The following is a 25124-nucleotide window of genomic DNA, read 5'->3' on the forward strand; positions in this document are numbered from 1 at the left end:
AAGGTCACCGGACAAATATTTTTCGGTAAAACCGGGCAAAGATTCTGAGCTCTTGATTGCGCCTTAACTCATTTCGAAAAATTCGGAATGAGGCTTTCTGCATATCTACGTCCATGCATGTCGAGAAAAGAAGCTGAATTATTTTTCATCTCAAACAGTAAATCAAGCCGTTAGCTTCAAATGATTGCCAGAATTTAACCATCGAAGAATACAATTAGACGTGGGAGGCCATACAGGAAATTTAAGGTAACATAATGACATGATGCAATATAACATAATATGCTGCTTCATAAAAAAGAGAAAGCATATCAGCTTCGCTTTCATAGGGGCAAACAGCCAATTTTTGACTTTTTATATGAAGGCGGGAAGGTCTTTTATTATATTTGGGGAAAGGAAGACGCATTGGCATCAATTTACGGAAATCTATTGGGGAAAGGTAAAATGTACTTTTTTCAAATCTGGGAGGTGTGTTTTTTTTCAATTTTCAATGAGAAAACCAAAAAGAATTTTTAAATGAAAATACACCCGAAAGATATTTTTTAACTCTAACAGGGAATGATCCTCCTCCTCAACTGATGTCCCTAGGTTGATACTAAGAAACCATACTTTTCATCATTTTCCTCAGCTAGCGTTCTCTTTCAAAATAATGTTCCAAGGGTGAGCAACTCAGTTGCATGAAGCAATTGAAATATGAATTTTACCTAATTTTGATTACATTCTGGATTGATAAAGAGTATATCTATTGTATATAGAGATATCCTTTTGTATATAATAATTGGAATCCTTTATTGTACATAATATTCTTTTTAATTTATGGCTTTCATCTTCTTAATTTGTATCTATTTCACATAGTTCGATGTATTTTCGGTTCTTTTGTGTTTTGATTTCTGATTTTCTTTTTGTTTGCACCGAGGTCGACTTGATATTTAGGCTACCCTGAAGACGTTATAATTTTTTTTCGATTTTAACATCTCAGAGATTCTCAATTTTTGAACATCATGTTTATCACGTTGCATGTGCCATACGTAGACCGAAATGCATAATACACGACACGAAAATTGTGGCGTGGTTTCAAAATGCCAACGCGTGATGCTCTGCGATCCATATTAAATGACTGAGAGTGAGAAACCCCTAACAAATTTTTTCAGTTGATTTATTGTCTTTTTTCAAGTTCTTTGTGCATTAACGATGCATTTTTTTTACTGCAGTTAAAGAATCAGAAGAAAAAAAACTAGACAAGCTTCACGTAAACAGTCGTTGACTATGTGAGGTTCTTTCAAACAGACCTAAATTGGCTGCCAATTAGAAACAATTTTTCTTTTGAGATGCTTCTTTTATTATCCTGAAACCGTCTGACACCAGCTATATTGCGAAATTGATATTAATTAATTCCATTTTAACAATCACAATAATTACAACATTTACCATAAATACCAGGGAACCAAGCTCATTGAAAGTCCCCCCTTTTCTCACAAGAAAAAAAAACCGTGACGTGTGATATTTCTAGATTTAGCTGTATTAACCCATGTCGGAACGTTTAAGAATGGTAATAATGTAATTGGGGTCTGGTCTCCTAGTTTCATTTAGCAGCCAATTTAAAAAACAGTATATTAAGAGTACTGAGAGCGGGAAACGATTTTTCCCTTGGCATCAAAAATCTCAGATTCTAATACATGAATAAGTAAAAAAAAAAAATTTTTTTAACTGAAATTAAGGAGCAACATTAAGACTTAAAACAGACAGAAATTATTACTTATATGAGGGCTTTCTCCCCCTCGTCAATACCTCGCTCTTTACGGTAAAGTTCAAATTTTGTTCCATTTCTTTAAGAATGACCCCTGAATTACAAAGGCCGTTTAATTAGAATAAATAGCCCTTTTGAAAGTAATAAAAAAGGGCGCCCCTTCACGGAGAATTCTCTTCTCCAATGAAAAAATCAACCATGGAAAGACCCTTCCACGTAACCCCCGAGCCCCCCCCCCCACCGTAAGAAATCCATCCTGAAAACGTCTGTATACTTCCCAATAACCAATACTATATGGAATATGTAAACAATGTATACAAACAATGGTCAAAGTTCATAACTTGCAGCCCTTCCCCCGGGGACTGTGGGGGATTAATCTCAAAATTTTGATCCGGTGACTTTGGGAAAAAACTGAGCGTGGGAGGGGGCCTGTTTACCCTCCAGTTTTTTTGGTGAGTTAAAAAGGGCACTAGAACTTTTAATTTCCATTCGAATGAGCCCTATCGCAACATTCTAGGACCAGTGGGTCGATACAATCAACCCTGGAAAAAAAAACAAATAAACACGCATCCGTGATCTTTCTTCTGCCAAAAAATACAAAATTTCACATTTTTGCAGATAGAAGCTTGAAACCTCTACAGTAGGGTCCTCTGATACGCTGAATCTGGTGGTGTGATTTTAAGATTTGACTTATAGGGGGTGTCTCCCCCGTTTATTGAAAATCGGGCAAATTTTCCCAAGCTCTTAACTTTTGACGTGTAGGACTAAACTTGATGAAACTTATATATTTAAAATTAGCGTAAAAATCCGATTCTTTTGATGTATCTATTCGTATCAAATTTTGTTGTTTAGAGTTTCGGTTCCTATTGAGCCGGGTCGCTCCTTAATTAAAGTGTGTTACCACGAACTGGTTTGAAACGTTTGTAACTAAAAAAAGCAAAAAGAAAACAGAAGAAATCTTGCCTACATCTACTTTTACATCTGTGCATCTACTTAAGTTGTTGTTCCAAAAGATTTCACAAAGAAAAACAGATTTTCATCCAGCGTGAATTCATAGAAATTTAGGGAGGGTAAGAATTTTTTCGCTTTTCAATGGAAATCCTAAAAAAAAAAATATTTTTCAACATCAAGAGGATAATTTTGTTTTAATGGAAATATGAAAAGAAGTATTTTTGAAGTCTAAGGAGGGCAAAATATCCCCCTTATCCCATTTAGAGTGATGCCTCTGCCCAAGACACTCTCTCATTCTTCATTCATGAGTTTTGGACATTTCTCAATAGGTTCTTATCTCTAATAAGCAAGAAATAACCCTGCTGCCTAATCCCTTGAAAACAGCTTATTGGACTTGAATAACAGCTTCACAAGAAAAGGAAATAGCATTAGCCTCTTAAAATATCTCCCAATAATGATAATCCCTAGCATACAAAAGTGAATTTTAATCATGTCTACAGGATATATTAATCTCTTGACTTGAAATACTAGATCTTATAAAAAGAGAAAGTATTTTAACTTGAACCTGCTTCTGAAATTAATAACATTACAAAAAAGGTATGAGCTAGAACAATTCCAGAAACACAAAATCTTGATGAGAACCGAGATACTTAAAACTGATTATATTATGCAGTAAAACAGAATAAAACAATTTTTTGGGGAGGGGGGGGGGTGATAAGTCAATAAGTGCATCTATGCAGCAATAATAGAAATACAGTGCTGAGCTTCACATCATTTTCCTGGTTTAGGGGTAGGAGGAGTATCTGGATACGATACCTGCGCGGATTTCACCTTAGACGGAATTTAAAGGCTTTAAATCTTTAATTTTTCCGAATAACTTCGCCTGATAACAGCAATGGATAATAGTGCAAATGGCAAAAATAGTACAGCCCGAAATGGCTTCGATATTTTGTTGAAAAGTAGCGAAAAAAAAAGTTGTTTTTATATGTTTGAGAGAGAACAAAAAACACAGTTCATATTAAACTCTTTACAAACCAAACTTCCCTTCCATTATTATTATTTTGTTTGTAACATTAGTAGCACAAGTTGAAGTTTATAAGCCACTGTGCGGAATTATCATATTTTCTGCCCCTTGCCCCACCCCCAAACGACGCCCCTGGCAGCACCAGTTAAATCATATTTTCTGCTCCTTGCCCCTCCCCCAAACGACGCCCCTGCCAGCACCAGTTAAACCTGATAAGCCACAAGTCTTGGCAATTGTGATATTTGATTCAGCATACTACATAAAACGGTTGAGATCCACCTCTTAAACAACTTTTGAAATACATTTCAGGGATAACATAACGTTTGATCTTGTACAAACATGTCAACTGATTTCGGTGTGAAGTCTTCTAATAGATTACGTTTAAACGTCCTCCTATTTGGCTGTTTCTATTGGAGAATCTGAGAATGCTGGATTTTCAAGAATGCTGGAGAATCTGAGAATGCTGGATACCCGTTCTTAGTATACACATTCAAGACCAAGACAACCCTTTTTGATTTTTTTTTTCTTTCCACGTGCCGATTATACACGTGCCGATTAATACACGTGCCGATTAACCGCCATTTCTCAGCTAGGAAGAATGGTGGATTTTCCCAAGAAACCTAAAATAATAGAATCCCCTCTGACTAAACGCAAAACCTCGTGCACATCAGAACCCTTTAGCCTGCTGCAGATGGTATACACTAAACGTGACGAAAGTCACCTGGCCAACACAATTTCTGAAAGTGAACCAACTCTCCTCAGGAAACAAGCCTTTATTCAGAATTAAGAACTCAAGAAGCTAAAAAAAAAAAAAACATGTTATCTATCTGTGGTCTACTTCAAATTAATATATCTATGAGAGTCGCAATTTTACTCACCTGACCATCTTGAGGACATGCTTGTACACCACAACTATCCAAGTTAGTAATTTCCACTTTATGCACGCCTGTTCGGCTGCCTGGAAGAATTTGACACACTCGAGATGTCTTAGGGTCAACTGAAGGTCTGCTGTCAAATAGTGGCTGAATGGACTGACCATTTGGGCTGACTATAGTAGCAACAAATTTTTCACGGGTGGACATTTTCATACAGGAAATTTCTAAAAAGAAAAGGACGTGCATAAGAAGTATCCTTACTGCCCCCACCTGGAAGTGAAGTTATGTGCAAGTGAGGAATATTTAGCTTGTAGAGCGTTTTTGGAGGGAGGGGGCACCACTTAAATTTTTTCTCAAAGTGCTACATACTTAATTCAAATATACATAACACTGCTTTGTTTGTATTTTAGTTCGCAGGCACGCAGTTGCCTTTTAATTACTTTCAATAAGTAAAGTCACATATATCTAAATGGATCATTATTTGTTATAATGAATGTAATCAATAAGATTATGTTTTAAATCGAGAAAGTGAGCCTTTGCTAGTTTCAATTTTAAACTTTAATCAATATTATTCCTCAAGGAATCATAGCAAGCCCCATTCTCACTTCTGGCTGAATTAACAATGCTTCGTTTACTGGTGACATCCTGCCATGCGCTGCCTTTTTTGGCTTGGTTGTGCTATGACACCTCTACGTTTGTACAGAGCTGCTGTAACCAGGACTGCCACCTGTTGCACGAAAATACTATTTTATTATGTACAGGACTGTAGCACGTGCTCAGGGCTGCTAAAATAGTGTTAAAATAGCACAAAAGTGTTCTAATTAGCTATTTTTGACTATAGCACCGAAAATAACCTGTAGCACCACATGACTATAGCACCACATGACTATAGCACCATGAACTGACCGTGGTAGCAACCCTGACTGTAAGCCATACAAATTTCTTATTGAACTCTGAAGCCGTTGAAGAAGTGAAATCGATTTCAACAGAACACTGATAATGTTGTCATAACTGCGGATTCTGAGCCTCAAATAATGTTGTCTGATACTTTAAGGTTATAATTACTTTTAAATAATAAATCAAGCTACGGATATGAAAAGAAAAGTATGTTTAGAAAGCAATGCACAGTACAAAAAAAAGGAAGAATACAAACGATACACAATTGCAAGGTACTTACACAAACACTGGGAGGCAGGCAAGGGAGAGGGGCCCAGACCACCCTCCCACCTAAATTTCATGATTTCATTATTTTTCAATAACTTTCTGCATTTCTTTCTAGAAATTCATCTGTTATTTTATTTTTGGCACCTGATTTATACCACACCAAAAATAAATTTCTGAAAATTAAATAAGTATAAGTGTCACTCGTAATTTAATTTTCTTTTAGCAAGCAACCAAAATGTATATCTTTAGTGTTGCAATAAATTACTAAAACAATAGACTTGATCATTCTAATAAATGTCGCCAAGCTTTTTTTTTATCGTCTGTGATGCTGAATTGTAAAACTAAATAGCAAGAGATTTGTGATCCGGAACCATATTTAACTGTGCATTACATCAGATAATATTTACAGGCAATCAATATTATGTGTAGGCTCTATTTGCATGAATGTATTCGATTAAAGACACTTCTTGACTACTAAGATCCTTGTGTTGGTACTGCGTTTTGTTGCTGCAGCTGAGGTCGGGTTCTGGGTACTGTATTACCAAGGGGATATCAAACCCACAACGCCACCACAGGACATGTGAAATCCCTAGATGGGGGAACTAATAGTTTTAAAAGCAGCAGAAAATGTAGTCCCTATCTTAGATATTTTACTTTAGAGTTTGAGTCTGAGTTTATGAGGGGGACGGGGAGCAATCGAAAGCTTTTTTAAGATAAGAGGCTCAGAAGAAGAAGAGGCTCATCTTAAACAAGGGATATTGAATTAAAAACAATGGGGGCCGGTGATCTAGCTAGTTTTGAGGCAGTACCTCACTCAGGGCGCTAAATTAAAGTCATCTGCAACTAGGCGTTTTATGACACAAAAGAAACTGTACAAGAAGTTTAAAAAATAATCAGGGACGCACTCAAAATTTTGTAAAGAAGTGAAATTTTGGGGGAAAAAGTAAAAAAATAACAAATTGAAAAGATACGATTAACATTGAAAATACAAGAATTGGTTAGAGAAAGTTTAAAGATTAAACTAGGAAGAGGAGGAAGCCGGAGTCATCTACCCTTTTCCCTGTGTAAGTGCTTGATTATAAACCATTGGTCAGTTTCAGGAATTTTGTTCATCAAACTCTATATTCTGATATATCAATCATTGATGACGAACTAGTCTGGTTTTCATGGCCACATAGCAGTGGTACAGATTTGGGTCGACGTTCTTTAACTACTTTATAACTGAAGGCTGAAAAAGTCAGGGAACCACTTGACAAGCTCAGTCAAACAGTTCGTGGTAACGAGAGAGAGAGACTCGAAATGACTCGGCTTAATAGAAAGAGAAACTGAGTTAAACCAAAACTGAAGTAATCAGAGACTATAGCAACTGTAACCTAATAGCAACTGGAAACTAGTTTCGACACACGCATCAAAGAGACGGATTTTTATGGTGATCAATTAAAAAGAAAACTTTTCCAATAAAAGAAGCTTTTCAAAGAAAAGTAAAGAGCTGCATTAAACCGAAGACGAGCAGAAATAAAGTCGAATGATAATTCAAGAGTAAAACATACCAAAAAATTATAAATAATTAAATGTTACACTATACGAGCAGAAATTACAATAAAAAAATCAAGTTAAACTTAAAATAAACTTAAATTACCAAAAAAAGGAGTAAGGCAAACGCCGTCAACGCCTTCTAAAAACGAACAACGTCATTTGCGCTTTATTAAAAGCAGTTTTTATTTCGATATTTTTTTTTTATTTATTTGTCTTAACATAACCAAAAAAAAAAAAAAAAAAAATAAAGTTACCATAACAACCAAGATTGTTGACAAGAGTAGAGTTGACCTTTTGAATTCTATGGCCCCTCCGTACCAAACAGGTTTTTCTGGCAGGTATTCTATTCTACAGGTCATTACATATTTGCTAAGAGATTTACGCAATTTAAGGACAAGTTTTTCTGACGTAGATTTCTAGTTCCTGTTATACAAGTTTTTTTTTTAGGTTAAATCCGTAGTCATTCATCTGTAAGTTGATTAATATTTTTTTTTTTTAACTTGGCTAATAGGTTTTTAAACCTATTACTACGAAAGCTACATGCATTCCATTTTTGGAACTAGGAGTGAGATTGTTTGATGCTATAAGACTGGTTTCGTTTCATGGGTTCATTAATAGAACGACTAATGTTTTTGAAAAGGGTAATTACTTCTTTAGTTTACGAGATTTGCGAATTTTTTGCGAAAAGGTATTTGCGTAAAGGTATTGCGATGGTTAAGAATGCCTCACGGGTAATTAAAGAATGGGATGCTTGCATCAACAATACAAAGAATATGCTCAGATACTTAATAGATTTGACACCTACAAGAGACATTGGTAGAAGGTATTCAATAGCTTAATTGAAAAGTAACGATAGAATGACATTGTGACTTGACCTAGCTTTACCTCGCCGATGTAGTCTGTATAATACACAAGTGATGATTTGCACAGTGTTGTCAATTTTAAATAGTTTAGAAATAAAAAAAATTAACAAGAAATGGCTGAAAAGTGTTTTGGGGGAGTTGAGTTGCACGAGGATTCAGTTACATGCGGATTCAGTTACACGGGGATTAATTAAATGAGGTCGAGGAGCACGGAGATTCAGTTGTACCGGGTTTCGGTGATACAGGGGTTCAGTTACCGGGGGGGTTCAGTTGGACGGGGTGTCGGTTATACCGGGGGGCAGTTACATGGGGGATTCAGTTATTTTTTATGATTTTATGTGTTTTCGCAAGAAAATAACTGGTCTTTTAGCAAACTTAGCCATAGCTACCTGAAACTCTGCATAAATATCTTCATTTTTAATCTAATTGCATAGCTACTAAAGGAACATTGAACATTTTTTCTGATTTTGTGTGACCAACCGGCACCCCAAAGACTCATGAGCCTCCATTATAATACTTTTTAAGGCTTTATTATATCTTTTCAGAACAAATTATTATTTTAGGGAATTATTTCGGTGAAACAGTTAGAGACATTTGAACGGTGTTGTGAGATCCTTTGCCACAACCCCAAAGGGCTCCACGCCTCTCCCTCCCCACCCGAATGCAACCCCACAACAGCAAAGGGTCTCTCGACCCGCAAAGGCTTCCCGGCGCCACGCTGCCTCCTGAGTCCCCCATTATAATAATTTTTAAGGCTTTATCATATCTTTTCAGAACAAATTATTATTTTAGGGAATTATTTTGGTGAAACAGTTAGAGACATTTTAAGAGATGATTTTAGAAAAGGACTTGAGGGTGAAACTCTGTGGTCGTTATAATACACAAGTTCCATTTGAACCCCGAAGGAAGCCCCCGGACAGCAAAGGTTATCTGGACCCTCAAAGGACCCCCGGCGCCCCCGATGTCTCCTGAGTCCCCCATTATAATACTTTTTAAGGCTTTATTATATCTTTTCAGAACAAATTAGTATTTTAGGGAATTGTTTTTGTGAAAGAGTTAAAGACATTTTAAGAGGGTCGTGAGGTCCCTTACCAAAACGCCAAAGGGTTCCAATCCCCCCCCCCCCACCCCCCAGGCAGCCCTCCGACCGCCAATGTTATCTGGACCCCCAAAGGACCCCCGGCGCCCCGATGCCTCCTGAGTCCCCCATTATAATACTTTTTAAGGCTTTATTATATCTTTTCAGAACAAATTATTATTTTAGGGAATTATTTGGGTGAAACTCTGTGGTCGTTATAATACAAAATTTCCATTTGAACGGTGTTGTGAGGTCCCTTAACACAACCCCAAAGGGCTCCGATCCCCCCCCCCCAGCCCCGAAGGAAGCCCCCGGACAGCAAAGGTTCTCTGGACCCCCAAAGGACCCCCGGTGCCCCGATGCCTCCTGAGTTTCCCATTATAATACTTTTTAAGGCTTTATTATATCTTTTCAGAACAAATTATTATTTTAGGGAATTATGTCGGTGAAACATTTAGAGCTATTGTAAAAAATGATTTTAAAAAACGACCTGATTATGTTCTTATGTTGTTGCTATACTGCACAAGGTATAATTTTACAGTGCTGTGAAGTCTCAGTACTGCAACCGCCCAGGGCTCTTATACCCACAATCACCTATGACCGAACCCTCTCCGTCTTCACGTGTCTCAAGGGTACCACAGGGGCCCCCGGCGCCCCAAAGACTCCCCAGCCTCCCAGATCAAAATTTTTATTCTGTTAATATATATTTTCAGAACAAATTATTATTTTTGGGAACTACTTCGGTAAAACAGGCCCTCATAGGTGTTTGTTGTCTTAAACCTATAGTTTGGGATGAATAGTTTGCTATTTCAAGCTTTTTTGAGCTGAGGTTTCTTGGTATTTCATAGGTGTGTGTTGTCTGAAACTTATGATTTGAGATATGCTATTTGCTATTTCCGACTTTTCATAACCAGATTTCTTAGTCTTTCGTAGGTGTGTGGTGTCTGAAACCTATGATTTGGGATGTGTGGGTTGCTATTTTTTTACTTTTCTGAGCTGGATTTCATAGCCTTTCATTGGTGTGTTTTGACTGAAACCTATGATTTGCGAATGAGTTTTTTGCTATTTTTGACTTTTCTGAGTTAGACTTCTTATCATTTCATAGATGTTTGCTTTCAGAAAATTATGGTTTGTGAGGTGTAGTTTGCTTTTTGGACTTTTCAGAGCTAGGATTCTTAGTCCCTCATAGGTGTTTGTTGTCTGAAACTTCTAGTTTGGGATGAGTAGTTGGATATTTCAGACTTTTCTGAGCTAAGGTTTCTTAGTATTTCTTAGGTGAAGCTTCCACGTCAGTTTTAAATTCACCAAGACATAAAACATTTAAAGTTCAGTTCTAATTTTTTAATCGAAGATAGGAAGAGTTATAATATTATTGTGATTATTTTCTATGAAGATATAAAGTTTCACTTTAATTCTAAATTTTCTTAAATTCAGTTCCGACTTTTTTCAAAGAGATGAGAAAATTTAAAGTTCAATTCAAAATTTTCTCAACGAAGTCAAGGAAAGTTCAAGTTCCCTACTGAATTTTACCAAAGAACACAATTCAATTCCAATTTATCTAGAGAAAATAAAAATCTTCCACTTAAGTTCTTTATTTCACAAAGACATAAAGAAATTTAAAGTTCAATTCTAAATTTTTCAGTGGAAGATAGAAAAAGTAATACCATACTTGTGAATATTTTCACTGAAGATAAAAATTTCTAGTTCAATTTTAAATTTTCTCAAAGAAGTGAAGAAAAGTTCAAGTTCCCTACTGAATTTTACCAAAGAACACAATTCAATTCTAATTTATCCAGAGAAAATAAAAATCTTCCACTTAAGTTCTTTATTTCACAAAGACATAAAGAAATTTATTCCGTGTGGTTGTTCTTTACTTAGTGCTCATTAAGAACGAAATTTTTGTTATAAATAAGTACTTCTTGTATCTTTTAAAATAACTTTACGGAGTTTGAGAGACTCTGTTGCCTGATTCCGTGTGGTTTTTCTTTACTTGATACCCATTAAAAACAAAATTTAGGATTTCTGTTAAATAAATAATTCTTATACATTTTAAAATAGCTTTACGGGATTTGAGAGACTCTGTAATGCAATAGTTTTTCAGTAAAGACACTTGATATCCTAAAAGTGTTTAATTCAAACTTTTTAAAACTTCGAAATTTTTCAACTTCATTTATTTTTTTTCTTTTTGTACATAACTTAAAATGTCAAAATATGCTTACAGTTCTAACGATTGCGCTCTGTGATTGGTCAGAGACACGATGTGACTTTCCCACTGGTATTCTATGACCGGTTATTGACACTACCTAATCTATTGTTTGTATGAAATAAGTATTTTTTACGCAGTGGAACGATAAACACATAAGTCATATCTTTAAAAAAAAAGTGAAGATGGAGCATTTTAATAAAGTGTGTTTACATAACAAGGTTATTGTAGCATTGAATGCCGACAAAGAAAAGTATTTAAACTTTGAAACAAGTACAGGTGGTAGCACTATTGGAAATGTATGCATGCATTATCATGACAGTAAGGAATTAAATTTCTTTGGAATACCGAAAAAATTCAACTCTTATGTTGGTGGTTATGCGACATTGAGATCTCCAGAGATGATTGCACTCAAAGAGAATGCCAACATAAAATAATCATTGATGGTAGAGGACAACTCCTTGCTACTGTTGCAGGTAACACATTACCTACTGATACATCCAATCGTCACCTTTCGGGTATTAGCATTCAACGAAAGGTCAATAAAAGAAAGGCCTACTCTTCTACTAATGTCGTAAACCATATGTTGTCTACGTGCCGAAATTGTTACCTGTTTAAAAATAATGTGATAATAGAAATTGAAATTGCCAGTAAAATAAAAAGGGCAATGTCAGAAAATATCACTATGGAATATAAAGATGAGTCGGTGAAAAACAAAGCAACTACAAACGTTACTGTCATTGATCAAACAGTCATTGAAACAAATAATACCAAAGACGAAAAGCATATTGGGACTTTTAATGACACACCAGTAAAAATTGTGTATGACTCAAAATGGAATAATGATTATTCTAATGATTACGAACTAAGAGAAGACAATAGCTATAATATCAAGAGAGAACATGGTGAACTATTTTATGGAACAGATTCAAAATGTCCAAAGTTAATCATTGATATTAATAGTGTATCATAATATATTTTTTGTATTAATATTCTACATAGCACTATTTCATTAAAAATATATTATGCATTACATTGTTTTGTGTTCATTATTTTTAGAGTAAGCTAGCATATCAAACGTTTAGAATGTCTAATAAAACGTCGGAGATGTAAAAAAGGAATTTGCATACATCTATTGTCAGACACATGGGATAACATTGACAAAATCTTGCTATCAGAATGAATAAATTATTTATCAACATCCGTTAATGGATATCTCATTATGAAAAAATTGTAAGTAAGTAAGTAAGTAAGTAACAAACTCTTTCTTGAATTCACCTCTTTGTTACACAATACAGAAATTTAATTAAGGAAATTATGAAAAAAAATTGTAAGTAAGCAAGAAATTATGAAGAAATTCTCAGTAAGTAACAATTTCTTTCTTGAAGTCAACTCTTGGATACACAATAGGAAAATTACATCCTAGAAATTATGAAAATATTTTTAAGTAAGTAACAAACTCTTTTTGTTTTCATCTCTTGGATATACAGTACAGATACTTCATTCAAGAAATTATGAAAAAATTGCAAGTAAGTAACTTTTTTTTTCTCTTTATCACAAAAAATTTTCACTTAGCTAAACGATATAGAAATTTAATTTAGAATACTTTTATTCATTTCATGAAATTATGAAGGAATTGTAAGTTAGTAACAATAGCTTTCTTGAATTCGCTTCCTGGACACAATACAGATATTTAATTCAAGAAATCATAATAAAATCGCAAGTAAGTAATAAAGTCTATTGTTTTCACCTATTGGATACACAATACTGAAATTTCATTCAAGAAAATATGAAGGAATTGTAAATAGGTAACACACTCATGTTACCTCATGGATACACAATGCAGAAATTTCATTTAATAAATAATCAAAAATTGTAAGTAAGTAGCAAATTCTTTCTTCAATTCGCCTCCTGGGTAAATAAAAAAGACAGTTCATTAAAGAAATTATGAAAAAATTGTAAGTAAGTAGCAAATTCTTTCTTGAATTCACATGCTGAATAAACAAAAAGACATTTCGTTCAAGATACGTGCGCCCACGAAACCTCGTCTAAATGAACCTTAAAAAAATGAAATACAGCTCGGTCGACTTTGTTTATTTTATTCAACAGATCCAAGACAGCACTGGAGGGGGGGCAGTCCTGTCGACGTTTGGAGGATGTTTCTCCCATTTTTTGATAATAAGGCAATTTTCTCAAGCTTTTTTCTCAAGGTCATAGCTTTTGACTGACAACACTAACATCAAAACTTAAAACGTTCAGAAATAGAGGCTGGGCTCTTTCCAAAGATTTAGCTAAAAAACCAGACTGGTTGAAAACGTGGAGTTTTCGTACATCTCACTTTTTTGCAATGTGTAGGAACCGGTGGGGAATCCCCGCTCATTTGGAAACGTGCCAAGGAAAGGCAAGCAAATAGCATGTAGTTTCAAAACGTGTTTAATCACGTTTCTTGAATGAAGTATCTGTACTGTACATTCAAGAGGTGAAATCAATAAAGAGCTTGTTACTTACTTACAAATATTTTCATAGTTTCTTGAGTGAAATTTCCGAATTGTGTATCCAAGAGTTGACTTCAAGAAAGAAATTGTTACTTACTGAGAATTTTTTCATAATTTCTTGAATTAAATTTCTACATCGTGTAGGTAAGTGAAAATTGTTTGTGATAAAGAGAAAAAAAAAGTTACTTACTTGCGATTTTTTCATAGTTTTTTGAATGAAGTATCTGTACTGTGTATCCAAGAGGTGAAATCAAAAAAAGATCTTGTTACTTACTGAGAATTTCTTCATAATATCTTGAATTAAATTTCTGCATCGTATATCTAAGTCGTGAAAACAATTAAGAGTTTTTTACTAACTTAGAATTTTGTCATAGTTTATTTAACGAAATGTCTTTTCTTATATCACGCAGGGTAATTCAAGAAGGAATTTGAAACTTATTTACAATTTTTTAATAATTTCCTCAATTAAATGTATGTATTGCGTATCCATGAGGTGACTTCAAGGAATAATTTATTACTTATTTACAATTTTTTCATAGTTTCTTAAATGAGATTTCTGCATTGTTTATCCAAGAAGTGCATTCGGGAAAGAGTTTGTTACTTGCCTACAATTTTTTCATAACTTAGCAAATGAAAGATCCACATAGTGCAACACGGATTAAAATTCGAGAAAGAAACAACGACCTACAGAGAATTTTTTCCTAGTTTCTCAAATTGAATTTCTAAATCGTGTAGCTAACTTATGAAATCAGTAAAGAGTTCGTTACTTTCTTGGAATTTTGTCACAATTTCTTCAACGAAACGTCCTTTTTGTTTATCCAGCAGGTGAATTTAAGAAGGAATTTACTACTTACTTACAATTTTCTCATAATTTTTTTAATTAACTGTCTTTTGTATTTACCCAGGAGGCGAATTGAAGAAAGAATATGCTACTTACTTACAATTTTTGATAGTTTATTAAATAAAATTTCTGCATTGTGTATCCATGAGGTAACATGAGTGTGTTACCTATTTACAATTCCTTCATAATTTCTTGAATGAAATTTCAGTATTGTGTATCCAATAGGTGAAAACAATAAAGACTTTATTACTTACTTGCGATTTTATTATGATTTCTTGAATTAAATATCTGTATTGTGTCCAGGAAGCGAATTCAAGAAAGCTATTGTTGCTAACTTACAATTCCTTCATAATTTCATGAAATGAATAAAAGTATTCTGAATTAAATTTCTACATCGTGTAGCTAAGTGAAAATTTTTTGTGATAAAGAGAAAAAAAAAGTTACTTATTAGCAATTTTTTCATAATTTCTTGAATGAAGTATCTGTACTGTATATCCAATAGGTGAAAACAAAAAGAGTTTGTTACTTACTTACAAATATTTTCATAATTTCTTGGATGTAATTTTCCTATTGTGTATCCAAGAGTTGACTTCAAGAAAGAAATTGTTACTTACTGAGAATTTCTTCATAATTTCTTGCTTACTTACAATTTTTTTTCATAATTTCCTTAATTAAATTTCTGTATTGTGTAACAAAGAGGTGAATTCAAGAAAGAGTTTGTTACTTACTTACTTACTTACTTACAATTTTTTCATAATGAGATATCCATTAACGGATGTTGATAAATAATTTAATTATTCTGATAGCAAGATTTTGTCAATGTTATCCCATGTGTCTGACAATAGATGTATACAAATTCTTTTTTTAAATCTCCGACGTTTTATTCGACATTCTAAACGTTTGATATGCTAGCTTACTCTAAAATGAACACATAACAATTTAATGCAAAATATATTTTTAAAGAAATAATGCTCTGTAGAATATTAATAAAATAAACATATTATTATACACTATTAATATCTATGATAAACTTTTGAAAATTTTGGATATTTTGTATAAAATAGTTTAACATGTTCTATCTTTATCTTATAGATATTGTCTTTTCAGAGATCGGAATCAGTAGAATAATCGTTATTCTATTTTGATTCACACACAGTATTTAGTGGTGTGTCATTAACAGGCCCAATATGCTTTTCGTTTTTGGTATTATTTGGTTCAATGGCAGTGTGATCAATGACAGTAACGTTTGTAGGTGCTTTGTTTTTCATCGATTCATCTTTATATCCCATAGTGATATTTTCTGACAATGCCCTTTTTATTTTTCTGGCAGTTTCACTGTCTATTATCAAATTATTTTTACACAGGTAACAGTTTCGGCACGTAGACAAGATATGGTTTACGATATTAGTAGAAGAGTAGGCCTTTCTTTTATTGATTTTTCATTGAATACTAATACCCGAAAGGTGACGATTGGATGTATCAGTAGGTAATGTGTTACCTACAAAAGTAACAAGGAGTTGTCCTCTATCATAATGATTATTTTTATGTTGGCATTCTCTTTTAGTGCAATCATCTCTGGAGATCTCAATCTCACATAACCACCAACATAAGAGTTGAATTTTTTCGGGATTCCAAAGAAATTTAATTCCTTACTGTCATGACAATGCATGCATACATTTCCAATAGTCCTACCACCTGTACTTGTTTCAAAGTTTAAATACTTTTCTTTTCCGGCATTCAATGCTACAATAACCTTGTTATGTAAACACACTTTATTAAAATGCTCCATGTTCACTTTTTTTTAAAGATATGACTTATGTGTTTATCATTCCACTGCGTAAAAATACTGATTTCATACAAACAATAGATTAGGTAGTGTCATTAACCGGTCCTAGAATACCAGTGGGAAAGTCACATCGTGTTTCTGACCAATCACAGCGCGCAATTGTTAGAACTGTAAGCATATTTTGACATTTTAAGTTATGTACAAAAAGAAAAAAAAAAATGAAGTTGAAAAATTTCGAAGTTTTTAAAAAGTTTGAATTAAACAATTTTAGGATATCAAGTGGCTTTACTGAAAAACTATTGCATTACAGAGTCTCTCAAATCCCTTAAAGCTATTTTAAAATTTATAAGAATTATTTATTTAACAGAAATCCTAAATTTTGTTTTTTATTGGTATCAAGTAAAGAAAAACCACACGGAATCAGGCAACGGAGTCTCTCAAACCCCGTAAAGATATTTTAAAAGATACAAGAAGTACTTATTTATAACAAAAATTTCGTTCTTAATGAGTACTAAGTAAAGAACAACCACACGGAATAAATTTCTTTATGTCTTTGTGAAATAAAGAACTTAAGTGGAAGATTTTTATTTTCTCTGGATAAATTAGAATTGAAGTGTGTTCTTTGGTAAAATTCAGTAGGGAACTTGAACTTTTCTTCACATCATTGAGAAAATTTAAAATTGAACTAGAACTTTTTATCGTCCGTGAAAATATTCCCAAGTATGGTATTAATTTTTCTATCTTCCACTGAAAAATTTAGAAATGAACTTTAAATTTCTTTATGTCTTTGTGAAATAAAGAACTTAAGTGGAAGATTTTTATTATCTCTGGATAAATTAGAATTGAATTGTGTTCTTTGGTAAAATTCTGTATGGAACTTGAACTTTCCTTGACTTTGTCGACAAAATTTTGAATTGAACTTAAAATTTTCTCATCTCTTTGAGAAAAGTCGGAACTGAATTTAAGAAAATTTAGAATTAAAGTTAAACTTTCTATCTTCATAGAAAATAATCACATTAATAGTATAAATCTTCCTATCTTCTATAGAAAAATTAGAACTGAACTTTAAATTTTTTATGTCTTGGTGAACTTAAAACTGACGTGGAAGCTTCACCTACGAAATACTAAGAAACCTTAGCTTAGAAAAGTCTGAAATATCCAACTACTCATCCCAAACTAGAAGTTTCAGACAACAAACACCTATGAGGGACTAAGAATCCTAGCTCTGAAAAGTCCAAAAAGCAAACTACACCTCCCAAACCATAATTTTCTGAAAGCACACACCTATGAAATGCTAAGAAATCTAACTCAGAAAAGTCAAAAATAGCAAACCACTCATTCCCAAATCATAGGTTTCAGTCAACGCACACCTATAAAAGGCTAAGAAATCCAGCTCAGAAAAGTCAAAAAATAACAACCAACACATCCCAAATCATAGGTTTCAGACACCAAATATTTACGAAAGACTAAGAAATCTGGTTACGAAAAGCCTGAAATAGCAAATAAAATACCTCAAATCATAAGTTTCAGACAACACACACCTATAAAATACTAAGAAACCTTAGCTCAAAAAAGCTTGAAATAGCAAAGTATTAATACCAAACTATATGTTTAAGAAAGCAAACACCTATGAGGACCTGTTTCACCGAACTAATTCCCTAAAATAATAATTTGTTCTGAAAATATATAATAAAGCCTTAAAAGGTATTATAATGGAGGTTCGGGAGTCTTTGGGGCGCGGGGGGCCCATTTGGGAGCCTAGAGAACCTTTGAGGACCGGGAGCTCCTTCGGGGTTGGGGTGGGGGATCGGAGCCCTTTGGGTTTGCGGTAAGGGGATCTCACAACACTGTTCAAATGGAACTTGTGGACTATAACGACCACGGAGTTTCACCCTCAAATCCTATTCTAAAATCATCTTTTAAAATGTCTCTTACTGTTTTATATAAATAGTTCACTAAATTAATCATAGTTTCTGACAATACATAAAAAAACCTTAAAAAGTATTATCATGGGGGGCTCCGGAGTCATGAGGGCATTGGGAGCCCGGTAATGGTCCTGAGAACAATTGTGGTCCGGGGGCGTCCTGGTGGTGGGGGGTAGGGGCGTCGGAGCCCTTTGGGGTTGTGCTAAGGGACCTCACAATACCGTTCAAATGTAACTTGTGTATTATAAAGACCACAGAGTTTCACCGAAATAATTCCCTAAAATAATAATTTGTTCTGAAAAGATATAATAAAGCCTTAAAAAGTATTATAATGGGGGACTCAGGAGGCATAGGGGTACCGGGGGTCCTGTGGGGGTCCAGAGAACCTTTGCTGTCCGGGGGCTTCCTTAGGGGTTGGGGTGGGGGGATCGGAGCCCTTTGGGGTTGTGGTAAGGGACCTCACAACCCTCTTAAAATTTCTCTAACTGTTTCACCGAAATAATTCCCTAAAATGATAATTTGTTCTGAAAAGATATAATAAAGCCTTAAAAAGTATTATAATGGGGGACTCAGGTGACATCGGGGGTGCCGGGGGTCTTTTGGGGGTCCAGAGAACTTTTGCTGTCCGGGGGCTTCCTTCGGGGTGGGGGTGGGGGGATCGGAGCCCTTTGGGATTGTGGTAGGGGACCTCACACCACCGTTCAAATGGAACTTGTGTATTATAACGACCACAGAGTTTCATCCTCAAGTCCGTTTCTAAAATCATCTCTTAAAATGTCTCTAACTGTTTCGCCGAAATAATTCCCCGAAATAATAGTTTGTTCTGAAAAGATATAATAAAGCCTAAAAAAGTGTTATATTGGGGGACTCAGGAGGCATGGGGGGGCCGGGGGGCGTTGGAGGGTCCAGAGAACCTTGACGGGCGTGGGGCTTCCTTCGGGTGGGGGGTGGGAGGATTGGATCCCTTTGGGGTTGTGGTAAGGGATCTCACAACACCGTTAAAATATCTCTAATTGTTTCACCGAAATAATCCCCTAAAATAATAATTTGTTCTGAAAAGATATAATCAAGCCTTAAAAAGTATTATAATGGAGGCTCAGGAGCCTTTGGGGCGCCGGGTGGTCACACAAAATCAGAAAAAATGTTCAATGTTCCTTTACTAGCTATGCAATTAGATTAAAAATGAAGATATTTATGCAGAGTTTCAGGTAGCTATGGCTAAGTTTGCTAAACGACCAGTTATTTTCTTGCGAAAACACACAAAATCATAAAAAATAACTGAACCCCCCATGTAACTGAACCCCTGTATAACCGAAACCCTGGACAACTGAACCCCCCCATGGAACTGATCCCCTGTATAACCGAACCCCTGTCCCACTGAACCTCCGTGCGACTCGACCCCATTTAACTAATCCCCGTGTAACTGAATCCGCATGTAACTGAACCCTCGTGCAACTCAACTCCCTCAAAACACTTTTCAGCCATTTCTTGTTAATTTTTCTTATTTCTAAACTATTTAAAATTGCCAACACTGTGCAAATCATCACTTGTGTATTATACAGATCTCATCGGCGAGGTAAAGCTAGGTCAAGTCACAATGTCATTTTATCGTTACTTTTCAATTAAGCTATTGAATACCTTCTACCAATGTCTCTTGTAGGCGTCAAATCTATTAAGTATCTGAGCATATTCTTTGTATTGTTGATGCAAGCATCCCATTCTTTAATTACTCGTGAGACATTCTTAACCATCGCAATACCTTTACGGAAATACCTTTTCACAAAAAACTCACAAATCTCATAAACTAAAGAAGTAATTACCCTTTTCAAAAACATTAGTCCTTCTATTAATGAATCCATGAAACGAAACCAATCTGATAGCATCATTCAATCTCGCTCCTAGTTCCAAAAATGGAATGTATGTAGCTTTCGTAGTAATATGTTTAAAAACCTATTAGCCAAGTTTAAAAAAAACAACCTATCTAATCGACTTACAGATAAATGACCCTGGATTTAACCTAAAAAAAAAACGTGTAGATCATGACCTAGAAATCTGCGTCAGAAAAACTTGTCCTTAAATTGCGTAAATCTCTTGGCAAATGTGTAATGACCTGTAGAATAGGACTACCAGAAAAACCTGTTTGGTACGGAGGGGCCATAGAATTCAAAAGGTCAACTCTACTGACAAGAACTATCGAATGTGGATTAATAGTTTAACATTCATTGATTTTGATTCCTGGAAATCTCAACAAATTTAGGTTAATGAAAGAGAAAAAGTTTATTTTTTTCGTAAAGTGCAAAAGATATTCTGATCTAAAAAAAAAGCCATAGGGGGTAGTAGCCCTACTCCTCTTCGTTGTAATTTTTCTTAGAAAAGACAACTCCTCAAACAATTTCGGAGAGCAAATACTAAAGATCTGGTTAGTTCTTCAAAATTTTTTGAAGAGGAGTTGTCTTTTCTAAGAAAAATTCTAATAAGTAACATGTATCCAGAGTGGTGAATTAACCAGACTTTTTCAAAAAGAAGAAAAAAGTTTCTAGAGATTTCTAAGGAAGTCTTGGAAACAATTCAGATAATGCCCAAAGTATTACTACTTAAAGAGCAGTAATACTTTGGGTAGTTTTTTAAATTCTGGGAAGGATCTAGATTCAATGGGGCATCAAAGTGGAGTCTATCAGATCCCATGTACTTGCGGAAGATCATATGTGGGACGCACTAGCCAGAATTTGGAAATGAGATTACTACAGCATCAAGACTCTATTTCATCGGCTTTAAAGTAAAATTCTAAACCTGAGGATTTGACGTCAGCCCTTTCGGAACATATTTTTGATTCTCCAGACAATTTTAATTTGTTCGATAATGTCTCTTTGATTTCTAGGGACCAGGGTTTAAAGCAAAATTTTCGCGAACATATTGAAATTAACAAAATTTTATTTAAAAATATGGCTTTAAATAGAGACACGTGTGAATTTGGTTTGAACTCTATTTACGATAATTTATTAAAGTCAAATAAAGTAAAGTTCAATTCACCCAGTGCGACTAACCTCTGTCCAAGTGTTAGCTCAATGCATGCTAACGAACCGGATACAGGAAGGTCAAAGAGACTCGCTTGCGTTTTTGCTTTGGAAAGAACAAGATTATTAAACATGTAGTTATTTTATTTTAAATATAAATTATTATTTTTAATTTTTTTAGTTTAGTATTACTACTGATGACGGTCACTGCATGTGTGACCGAAATATCTAGTATTTTTTGCGAATTTTGTCGCTGTCTATTTAAAGGATTTTATCCCTATTTGAACTTTTATTTATCATCTTGGAAAGGCAGTGTGGTCTTCAAAAGTGTCTACGTAGTAGTTACGAGTAGTTGTAGTCACAAGAAGTCGCAGTTACTGTCACAAACAGTTGCAGTCGCAGCCACAAATAGTTACAGTTACAATCAGCTGTACTCATAAATAGTTCCATAAATAGTTACTGTCACAATTAGTCAAAGTAAAAAGTAGTAACCATATCAAACAGTCGGAATCCCCGTTGTAAGTTGTGATAATCGTAATTAGAGAGCAGTTGCAGTCACTAGTTCTCACAGTCGCAGTTGCGTGCAGTCACTGTCGCAATCACAAGAAATTACAGTTTCAGTCGCAAGTAGTCGTAGCGACAATACGTCTCAGAGTAAATAGTCTCAGTTGTAATTGCAAGTATTCGAGATTAGTCCAGTCGCTGTCACAAGTAGTCCCAGTTCTAATTGAAGTAGTCACTGTCGCAAGTAGTAAAGTCCCTGTCGCAATTAGTCGAAGACGCAAATATTGCCAGTCACAGTCCCAAGTAGTCGCAGTCACAAGTACTCGCAGTCAAAGTCACAAGCAGCTACAGTCACAGTCACAAGCAGTATAAGTTGTTGTCGTGAGCAGTCACAGTCACTAGTAGTCACAGTCGCTGTCGCAAGTATTCGCATCTGAAATCAAAAGTAGTCTTATTCGCAAGTTGCCTCAGTTGCCAATAGTCTCAGTTGCAAGTAGTCGCAAGTAGTTGCGTGTGCTGTTGAAACCAGAAGCAGTCACAAGTAGTTACAGTTACAGTCTCAGATGCAAATAGTCACAGCTACATGTAGTAATAGCAGTCGCAATTAGTAGTAGCTGTTGCAAGTAGTAGTAGGCCTAGTAGCAGTACGACTGAGTCTTAATATTATGCACATACTTTCTGTCATTAGTTCAACATCCTCCTCAACATGCCCTGAAAGCTTCAACTTAATACCCTCAGTTGTTCCTGATATATTGCTGGCACGTCATTTTCACAACCTGCGTTATTCGTGACTAGTCAAGATTATGTAAGATGACTCGAAGCTTGACATTCATTAATTAATTACATGTCTCTCTTGCAATTACTATCTCCTTTATCATTTAGTCAATACTGACAAGACATTGAAAGGCTATCAATTACTAACTGTAAAAAAGCGTTTTTTTTTCACCGCCATTCCAGCTCTCGAATGACTTTTCTTCCTTTTTATATCAGCTGTATACAATGACTAGCATGACCTATGGCCTGATTACCGCTGATCGATTTCTGCATCCTAGAGTTCTTTGTGCTATTTCTCTGTGTCTCTAGCCCTTCTTCTGTACACCACAACCTGCAAACAGCTCCATGTTTATGCTCCATGTCATCAGTTCCACTTCAATACCTCAATTTTAGACAGCTAAGTGGGCAACCCCTTGGCTGTATCAATCTTTGTATAATTGTCAGCGCATTTGCCTTGTATAGATTAACTTTTTTAAAAGCTGGCTCAGATAGAATCTTCCGAAAGAGATAATAATGTGGGACCCGAGATAATAATGTGGGACCCGATTTATCAATATTACTTATGGTCAGAGAGATAAACTGGAAACATCTTATAGCTAAAACATTTTTTTTTATTGCTTTTGGATTTTAATCTAAACTCATATTATGAGTTTATAGTTTTATTTCTACTTAAATTAGTGTTTCAGGTTTATAGAATCGCATTGTCTTGCTTGTTACTAGAAATACAAGATGAAGGCAATGATTATAAAACATCGTTCATCAACGGTTGATACTGATAGTAGACAGCTGATAGTTACAGCTAGTTTCGGCCAGCGGTCGAATTTCACTTCGGCAGCCAGATTTCAGGTCGCCCAATGAAACAAAGACAAATCTTTTCATCCTGATGTATGCTCGGTTTGCTTCTATATTAAATTGAAACAAAAAAAAAAGTTTTTTTTTCAACTGAAAGTACAAGCAACATTAAAACTTAAAACAAACAGAAATTATTACATATATGAGGGGGGGGGGGTGCCCCCTTCTAATACCTGCTCTTCAAGCTAAATTTTTTTTTTGTATTTTAAATAAGCTTCTTATTGTTCTAATTAAACAACCCTTGTGTTTCAGGAGTCATTCTTAAAGAATTGGGACAACATTCAAACTTTAGCGTAAAGAGTGAGGTGCTGAAGAGGGTACAAACCCCTTCATATAGGCCTACGCTATGATTTCTGTTTGGCTTTCAAATGGTTTTTTCGCCTCTTTGAAAAAATCCCCCCTCCCCGCGGAAAAATCTTCCAGACAATTCAATCCCGGTGAAAATTTACCCAGAACAATTACCATTAACATCTCCACACGTAAAATTGATTCGTCAAAGAGAAAGTAAGACACATAAAAAGAACTTTGTATAGAAATTCTGGCCAATTCCCCCAGTGTAAAATCTCCTCTGAATTGTTAACCACCCCGGAAACTTCCTTCTCTATGCAAAATTTTCCCCGTGGAAAATCCTCACAGCGAAAATTCACACCCCCCCCCCCGAAAAACGCATGCATACTTTCGTAAATAATGGGCAAATTTTATAGCTTAAATACCTTTCCCTAGGGAATATGGGGGATCCTGCTATTTCCAAAGACAAAGTTATTGGACCTTCAAACTATGCTGAACAAAATGGATATCTCAAAATCTTGATCGGACGAGTTTAGGTAAAAAGGGGGCGTGGAAGGTGGACTAGTTGTCCTCCAATATTTTTGGTCACTTAAAAAGGACACTAGAGCTTTTAATTTTTGTTCGAATGAGCCATCTCCCGATGTTCTACTACAATTGGTTCGATACGATTACACCCCGACGCCACGCCGGTGGATCGACCGAACGCCGCTGACGAGAGGCCCGGTAGACCGCCACCAAAGTGTCGCAACGACACCGGCGCACCGCAGGCACGCCGCCGCCGGCAGAGGTGGCGGCTTTCGGTCAACTTTAAGTTAATTTTGCGGCAATTCTTTATTGAGTCAACCACAAAGTCGGAGCTTTTCCTTTTCATGTGGTTTAGTATTTCGATTTTCCTGATTAGAAATCAAGCAGGGCTTGCACTATCCCCGAATTTTCAGGTATTTCCCCGAAAATCTATGCGTCACCCCGAAAAAAAATTTGGTTCCCCGAAAATCACCCAATCACAGTGCCAACCCTAATGATTTATCTCCAGTTACTTTCCCTGCCAAATATTACTTTGCATACCATAATTCTTCGCTACTCTCTTGTTCATTAATTTTCGTCTCTTTTTTTACTTTGCATAAAAACCAGACATATGCAATATGCAATTGTAAATATTGCAATATACACAATTCTTCATATATTGACAAAAAAAGCATCGTCTTTA

General features: G+C 35.2%; 1 protein-coding gene across 1 annotated transcript in view; it reads right to left on the minus strand.

Annotated features, from left to right (window-relative positions):
- Window positions 1-25124, minus strand: part of LOC148941962 (uncharacterized) — a 176939-nt gene that overhangs the window by 110128 nt on the left and 41687 nt on the right. The window contains exon 4 of the mRNA XM_089103617.1: window positions 4598-4818. Coding sequence (XP_088959743.1) covers window positions 4598-4818 — 221 coding nt within the window. The remainder of the gene's footprint in view (window positions 1-4597; window positions 4819-25124) is intronic.

This window comes from Artemia sp. Qi Xiang Cuo, chromosome 17 (assembly GCF_049724085.1).
Source record: "Artemia sp. Qi Xiang Cuo chromosome 17, ASM4972408v1, whole genome shotgun sequence".
NCBI classification, from domain to species: domain Eukaryota; kingdom Metazoa; phylum Arthropoda; class Branchiopoda; order Anostraca; family Artemiidae; genus Artemia; species Artemia sp. Qi Xiang Cuo.